Source organism: Lipotes vexillifer, unplaced genomic scaffold (genome assembly GCF_000442215.2).
Source record: "Lipotes vexillifer unplaced genomic scaffold, Lipotes_vexillifer_v1.1 scaffold977, whole genome shotgun sequence".
Lineage (NCBI taxonomy): Eukaryota > Metazoa > Chordata > Mammalia > Artiodactyla > Lipotidae > Lipotes > Lipotes vexillifer.
The window spans coordinates 13427-21680 of record NW_006783088.1 but is presented as its reverse complement, the minus strand read 5'-3'; the positions used below and the strand labels follow the sequence as shown (position 1 = coordinate 21680).

The 8254-nt window shown below is 36.0% G+C and overlaps 1 protein-coding gene across 1 annotated transcript in view; it reads left to right on the top strand.

Moving 5' to 3' along the window:
- The window catches only part of LOC103070460 (oocyte-secreted protein 2), a gene marked incomplete at its 3' end in the record, with an annotated part of 9020 nt that extends 2703 nt beyond the window's left edge, over nucleotides 1-6317 (top strand). Inside the window, exons 2-4 of the mRNA XM_007455818.1 lie at nucleotides 2955-3133; nucleotides 4194-4297; nucleotides 6145-6317. Of these exons, the coding sequence (XP_007455880.1) occupies nucleotides 2955-3133; nucleotides 4194-4297; nucleotides 6145-6317 (456 nt within the window). The remainder of the gene's footprint in view (nucleotides 1-2954; nucleotides 3134-4193; nucleotides 4298-6144) is intronic.
- Between the last annotated feature and the right edge of the window lie 1937 nt (nucleotides 6318-8254).

The window sequence follows — 8254 nt, the reverse complement described above, 5'->3', positions numbered from 1 at the left end:
AGGGAAAGAATTTAATGAGTTCTTGCTATGGAAAAATTATCTGATTCTTAGCATTTCTATAGTTACCATAGAGGAAGAGTTTACTAAGTAAATCTGTGAAGAGTATACTGTCGAAGTCAATTATGATTATGATTTGTGTCTTACAGCACATGTACCAATAATTAATTTTTAGATGAGATATAAACTCCAATTATAATGTTTGGCACATAATGTATTATCAAGATTGGCATCAGTGACAAGTTATCTAAATTGCATTAGGAAGAAAATCTTGCCTCCTAATTATTTTTCTGACCACATACTCATTCACCAGATATCCTCTAAATGCAGCTGTTAAGTAAGGCTTTAGACTTGGAACCCCTTACCAATTTACTCATCACCTTATATTCTTCCTGTAGGAGATAATAGCTAGTTATCATCATACCTGATTCAAACTCCTATTGCTGCTTTGCTGTTTCACTTTTTCCTTCTGTCTTTAAAGACATGCTGGTGGGGGATTGGAGGCATTGATCAGACTTTGGCAGTGACTGAATTATTTGTGGAACAAGAGGATAGTACCTTTGTTTACTTTCTGGGTTTTGTTAGGTTCCAAAGAGAATTGATGTGCAAATGCTTTGGTTGTGGCTATATTCAGAACATATGTAGTAACTAAGGAGACCAATGAGAGTCTAGGAAATTTGTCTTAAATGTCACCCCAACCCATTGTAGCTTAAGTTCCAGTTACCCGGTAGAATTGCCCCCTGGAGTGAACTTAACCATTTCAGCCCGGTTTACATCTTGGTCTGAGGCTCCAAGTACAATCAGTCTAATTGGCAGAACTTATATTCAAGCTGACTGTAAATATTTGCTTTTGGTGGCCTTCACTGACTCATGAATATATTGTATTGCAGTCTACCAGTTTCTTTTAAGCTAATAAAGGTGTGTCTGCAAAATTCAAACCCCGTCCAGCCAGCAGCAAGAACTCTGTCTTCCTAAAGGTGAGATTACCAGCCAGGCTTTCACTCTCCTGTCCTTCCTTTCTTAAAGTAGAAATTCTGCAATTTCCGTTCATCTAGAAGTCCTGTGTGCAGGTACTACTATCGGCAAGGGCTGTGATTCAGATATATATATGTATCTGTGTTCTGTTTCACTGGGAATATAAAGAAATAAAATCCATGTTCAAAGTATTTATTCTAGCTTTGATGATAGGTTGTATTACAGTTGCTTATATTAATGTCAAAATAAGAAGATAAGATTTAAACCCTGTTACTCTAGCTTTTGTAAAACACGAGGAGGCTGTAACAGATGAGGCCAAGAGTCATGTTTTGGGTTATGATTCTAATACCTTAATAAATATAGGATATATACTGGATATCTAAGAATAGTCTGTTTGTTTGGAAAAAAAGCTTTTTAAAAGTGTTTATTTCTCATTTGTGTCAATAGATATATAAGGTGTATATTGTGACTTGCTTCTTATAATTGTTTTTAGATTTATATGTTTATAGGTATAACTATAATTTATTTTCCATGTTGTATGGAATTTGATTATATAAATGCATTACAATTTATTTAATCATTCTTCTGTTTGTGATTTGGCCTGGAGTATTTTGTTCATTTTTTTTAACAATATGTTTCATTTACATTTGAACATTTGTTCATTTACATTATTATTGCTAGTATACTTGTAATTTATTTATTTAAATTTTATTTATTTTTGGCTGCGTTGGGTCTTCACTGCTGTGCGCGGGCCCTCTCTAGCTGCAGCGAGCAGGGGCTACTTTTCGCTGTGGTGCACGGGCTTCATTGCTGGGGCTTCTCTTGCTGCGGAGCACGGGCTCTAGGCACGCGGGCTTCAGTAGTTGTGGCTCGCTGGCTCTAGAGCGCAGGCTCAGTAGTTGTGGCACACGGGCTTAGTTGCTCCGCCACATGTAGGATCCTCCCAGACCAGGGCTCGAACCCATGTCCCCTGCATTGGCAGGTGGATTCTTAAAGACTGCGCCACCAGGGAAGTCCTATACTTTGTAATTTATTGCAACCATCTTACTGCTTTTGTCTTTTTTGGTTTGTTTTTTTGTCTTTTTACCTTTTCCTTTTTTTGCCTCCTTCTATGTTGTTTGAAATTTGCTTATTTTTGTCCTTCATTCTATTTTGTTCTTTTCCAATTTGGAAGTTTTACCATCTAGTTTATTAGGTTCCACACCACCCCCCCTGACTACTTATCATGCATCTTTAAATACTAAAGCTAATAAATCTTTACTTTCTTTCTGAACAATAGAAGGACCTATGAAATTTAACTCTGGTCATCCCCTGAGAACCTCTGATTAATGACTGTCTAGCACACTAAGTCAGAATCCAGTACACTTTTACTTCATTTCCAAAGGAAAAATGACTCAGTTAGAAATAGTGACTATTATGACTTACTGAAGATGCTCAACGTAAAGGATAGAATGGGTTTTACATTAAAATTTTCATAAAACTTCCAGACTGTAGATTTTCTCTCTTCAGACTATTTCCTCTTGTGGCTATGATTGTTTCTGGTTCTGGTTGCTCTAGATATGGATTCTACCATGCCAACTTTCCTCCTTTTCCCTCTTTGAAAAGTATTACAGAGAATTCATCACTCTTCTAATGTACTGCAGTTTACTTCTGTCCCTTATGTGTAGTCCTAACTATATCATGCTCTTTGGAATCTAATTTCTTTAAGAGGGGGCAGGGGGCTAAAAGATAATGATGTTCTTGTGTATTGAATTTTTTCCCTGTGAAAGAACTGAAATTTACTTATTTGAGGTTATAATTATGCAGATATTTTGGAAAGTAGTGGTAATACGAAAACCCCCTATATGCTGTTCTTTAAGCTGTGATAACCTTTGCCAGAGAAAGGAATATCTTTTATCACAAACGGCATAGCTGGATGTTCTTTGAGCTCCCCCTTAAGATAAATGCACATCTCACATTTTCTCATATGATTCTTTCTGCAGTGAAAATAAGTTGTTCTATGGACTGGTTGATGGTCTCTGTAAGCCCATGTGCATACAGCAGCAATTTGTATATATTTGCTGATGAATTATATCTGGGATCGGGTTGCCCTGTGACTCGGATACAAACATATGCCTATGATTTTATATACCCTGTGCATGACTGTGGGATCAGGACAAAGGTAAGAATAATGATTATCTGTTAAAAAAAAAAAACAAAAACAAAAAACAAACCTAGATATTTTTTCACAATTTTATGCCTGGTGCTAAAATTATTGTCCTGTTTTTTGTTGTTGTTGTTTAAGAACAAATTTTGCTTCTAGTTAGAGTAATTTATGGATAGACGACAATACAGTTCCGTACTTGGTCACTGAATATTGAGTCCTCTTTGTGCATAAGACTTAAAGCACAGATTTCCAGACTGATTAGTGAACTGATTTTAAGTTGTCTTTAGGCTTCTGTTGTATTTCACTAAAGCTCAGGAGATAGTTTTAAATTCCATTCAATGTTCCTAATGTGAGAGGTCACCAATTCTGGGAAGGTATTTTATATTCAACAATAGATCATTTGAATTTACCCATGCTCTTTCAGGATGTGTGCCTCTATGGGGACTAGATTTTTACTGGAATAAAATCTCTGTCAGTTATTTTGCCAGGCACAATTCTCAAAACTGTGTTGTTATCTTGGGGTGTTATCTTTTCATAGATTCCCAAATTTAAACAATTTATATTCATACTATAAAAGTATTTGGGGTCAATGCCTATTTAAAACTGTCACCTATGAATTAGATGTTGTCTTTATTTTAGAAATGAGGGAGCTAGAACTTCAGAAGGTGCTTTAATTATTTGCCCAGGGATGCACAGCCAGTTGGTAGGTTAGATGCCCAAACAGGACGATTCCCCTCCAAAGCTTATGTTTTAAACCACTCTGTTATTTGATCTCCAAATCATCTCTCTCAGAAGAACTACTGAAAACCTTTTGTTAATGCATGATAAAGATAGCTCTGAGTAACAGTTTCAGTTTGCTCCTATGTACTGTTAAGATGTTTTTCCAGGTACTTTAAGTTCACTCTTACAGATAATACTCCTCTTCTGTCCCAGTGGGTTGTCAGACCTTTGTATGTACCTGAAAGTGACAGTAGCCATTTCTGAGACCTTGAATGTTTTCTACTTCCTGTTCAAATGTGTACATGCCCCCTTTGTTACTAGAAATATCTTCTGCTTAACCTTTGTGCTCTCCTAGGTTGTTTCAGAGGATACTCTCCTTTTTCAAACAGAGGTGTACTTTAACCCTAGGAATATACATTGTGACCCTCAGAAAATCCCTTTGGAATGTTCTGCCTCTAGGTGAGTCCGATAGACAATATACTCCTTTTGAATATGTTAGTTTCACCTTTACTTACCATGTGCTTCTGCAGAAGTGTAGGTTTTAGAGACTATAACATGACTCACTCATAAGCATAAGTCCAAATGAACAGCAAATTAGCATTTAAAAATATTTTGAGTACTTTTTAATTTTTAATTTTAAAATATTCATTTTAGAATAAAAACATTATATAATCTTGTGTAACTAGGTTATTTTACAGTAACTGAACTTTAAAGCAAATCCTCAGTCACCTTAGTAAGTGGAAGAATCAAACATGACATTATCTTTCAGTTTTCTCCTTCGTAATACTCTTTTTCTAATATATTTTATGGTTCAATTCCATGTTAGGAGAGTTAGTGACTAAAAAGTTAAGAGAAAACCAATTCTTCATTTTAATACTAACTCATGGACATACATGAAAGGAAAGGCTTATCAGCCTATCATTAAATGCAGTTTGTTTGCAGTTCTGTGAGGCTGAATCCCAAAAGGACTCCACATGAACTTTGACACCAAGTGGAATAGTATATCCTGATACACTTTTACCATGCCACTGAAATATTTACCCTGAGTATTATATATCTGAGTGAAAAATCTTAGAAACCACCTGAAAACCACAAGGAAAAATTTTATCCTTGTTTAATATATGGAAATAGCTGACATGAAAAAAGAATTTTGAGCTCAGAGCAAATGTGCAATATCTTTTAACATCATCAGAGTCCCTTTTTGGGGGGTGAGGGAGAATTGGTATTTTTAATTGTTGTAAAATATACATAAGATAAAATTTACCATTTTTAAGGGAATAATTCAGTGGCATCAAGTACAACCACATTGTTGAATACTCTTGACCTTCCCTTTAACTTATTTTAAGGAAAGACCAAGGCTGAGAGACTCAGTGATACTCTGGGGAGTAGCTGACCCCTAAATAGAAATTAACAGTTGATTCTGTGTACACACACACATACTCACATACACACACACAAACACATACACACACAGAGACACATACACACATACATACACACACACACACACACACACACACACACACATACTCACTCACTCACACATACACTTTCATTCCTATATACTAGCCAGTGCTTAGAGTAATGTAAAAAGTTCTAACCTAATCCCCTCGGGCTATTGCTTCTCCATAGGCTACCAGATTAAGAGTGATAACTAAGGCATTTCTATTTTTGTTTTGTTTGGTTTTTTTTTTTGCTGTACGCGGCCTCTCACTGCTGTGGCCTCTCCCGTTGCAGAGCACAGGCTCCGGATGCGCAGGCTCAGCGGCCATGGCTCACAGGCCCAGCCACTCCGTGGCATGTGGGATCTTCCCGGACTGGGGCATGAACCCGTATCCCCTGCATCGGCAGGCGGACTGGCATTTCTATTTTGATTGTAATATTATTATATTGTTTGCAGCTATCTTTCTTAAAAATGAAGACTAGGCTAACAAAGGTATATGATTAGGTTTTTGGTGCATGAGCTTTACTGCTGTACACACACACACACACACACAACACACACACAACACACCTCTGTCACCAGTATACTGGGTCACATTAAGCTTTTGACAACTTTTACTGTTCTTAGGATCCATTTGTCTAAGTCTGTTTTACTGGGTGCTTTGGTACTCTACTAAGACAAGCATTACAAATCATCTATTATCCAGAGGGTGCAGGTACCCCTAAATAACCATATTGAAAATGATCATGATGTTAAACAGTGGTAAAAAAAAAAAAAAATAGCTTGGCCCCAAATTTAGATTCAGAAAGACCTGGTAACAAGTATGCCAACCCTATCTGCTTTTTGTTTCTCTTCTCTTTAGGAAATCAGTGTGGCTTACACCAGTTTCTACAGATAATGAAATAAAATTGGATCCCAGTCCCTTTATTGCTGATTTTGAGACAACACCAGAAGAGTTAGGATTATTAAATTCTAGTCAAACTGACTCCATATTTACAGAGAAATTGAAACTTGGAAATTGGGCTCATGAATTTTGTTGGAAAAACAATGGTTTTATACAAAAATAATTGCTATAAACCTTTCTTTAGGTATCTGATCCCTAAAACCCCTAATTCAGTGAAGGTCCTGATTCAGTGAAGGTGAATTTTTAGATACTTTTATTTATTAGGGATATGTCTTATTAATTTAATGTTGACTATCAGATAATCCTATTACCCATTAAATTTTATTTTTAGTTCTATAGAGTAGATTCAGAAATAGGTCTTCAATGACAACAGGATTTAATTGATATAAACCTCCAATAAATATTTTCTAAATACATTTTTTTGAAGAATAAAAAAATGGAGATATGTATGTAAATGTGCCAGAGACTAAAATTTAACATACTAACTCCCAGGAAAGCCAAAGTCCTTTTATATGAAGATAGTTTAACTTGTGTGGGTTTTCCTAATTAATTAGTAAAGTTGAGTCTTAAAAGTAATTGAATATACTTCATATTTGATTATTAAAGAAAGAAATTAGGGGCTTCCCTGGTGGCTCAGTGGTTGAGAGTCTGCCTGCCGATGCAGGGGACACGGGTTCGTGCCCTGGTCCAGGAAGATCCCACATGCCGCGGAGCAGCTGGGCCCGTGAGCCATGGCCGCTGAGCCTGCGCGTCCAGAGCCTGTACTCCGCAACGGGAGAGGCCACAACAGTGAGAGGCCCGCGTACCACAAAAAAAAAAAAAAAAAAAAAGGAAATTAGATTTATAGTCTAGAATCTAAGTAACCACCTCCTTAACTGGAATTAGAGGTCAGGTTTTCCTTTATCTCTGATATGATTCTTCCACACTTGAAATAATTGACTGAAGAGGTCGACATGGAATCATCCTGTCACTTTAGAGCAATCTACTAGATGGTCATTTATCACCAGCTATTATGCTATCCTCTTTTCCCTAAAGAGGGAGTCCACCCATGTAATACACCAAAGAGCACCCTGATTTGGGGGAGAGTTCTTATATCAATTATGAAAATTGAAGTGTGCCATTTGTTATTCAATAAAAACTTTTAAATTTTTTTATTTTTTAATTTTTATTTACTTTTTATTGGAGTAGAGTTGATTTACAATGTTTTGTTACTTTCTGCTGTACAGCAAAGTGAATCAGTTATACATATACATATATCCACTCTTTTTTAGATTCTTTTCCCAAATAGGTCATTACAGAGTATTGAGTAAGGTTCCCTGTGTGTCAATTGCTTATCGAATGTACATTTTGGATGCTATATCCTTTTGGAAATAAATTTTGCCAACATATTTTTTTTGATTTTTTAAAATTTAAAGTGCTGCTATCTCATTGCCAATAAAATGCTTCTTAAAGTTGTCTACATGAATTTAAATTGTCATAATGGGCATCTATCTTTGGTATATATGTATATACAACGAAGAGGTAATCATTTTGTAAGGCTTAATGTGTGTCAGGCAATGTTTCAAGCATGTTGCAACAATTTACTTAATCCTAATAACACGAAGACTTATGTATTACTATTCCAATTTCACAGATAAGAAAAAAAACATAGATTAAATAATTTGCCTGCAATGCACAACTGGCCTCTATTGGTGATCTGTTCCTAATCTTAGAGAGAAAGCTTTCAGCTTTTCAACCGTTGTGTATGATGTTCACCGTGGGCTTGTTGCTTGTGTGAAGGTGCATTCCTCTATACCTAATTGTTGAGTTTTTATCTTGAAAGATTGTTGAATTTTGTCAGATCGAACCACCTCTATCCAATATAATACTGAGAGTCCTAGCCAGAGCAATTAGGCAAGAAAAACAAAAGGTGTCCATCAGAAAGGAAGAAGAAAAATTGTCTGTTTGCAGATGACACGATGTAACATACATAAAACCCTAAAGATTCCATCAAAGAACTGTTAGAACTAATAAATTCAGTAGAGTTGCAGAATACAAAATCAACACACAAAAACTAGTTGTTTCTGTA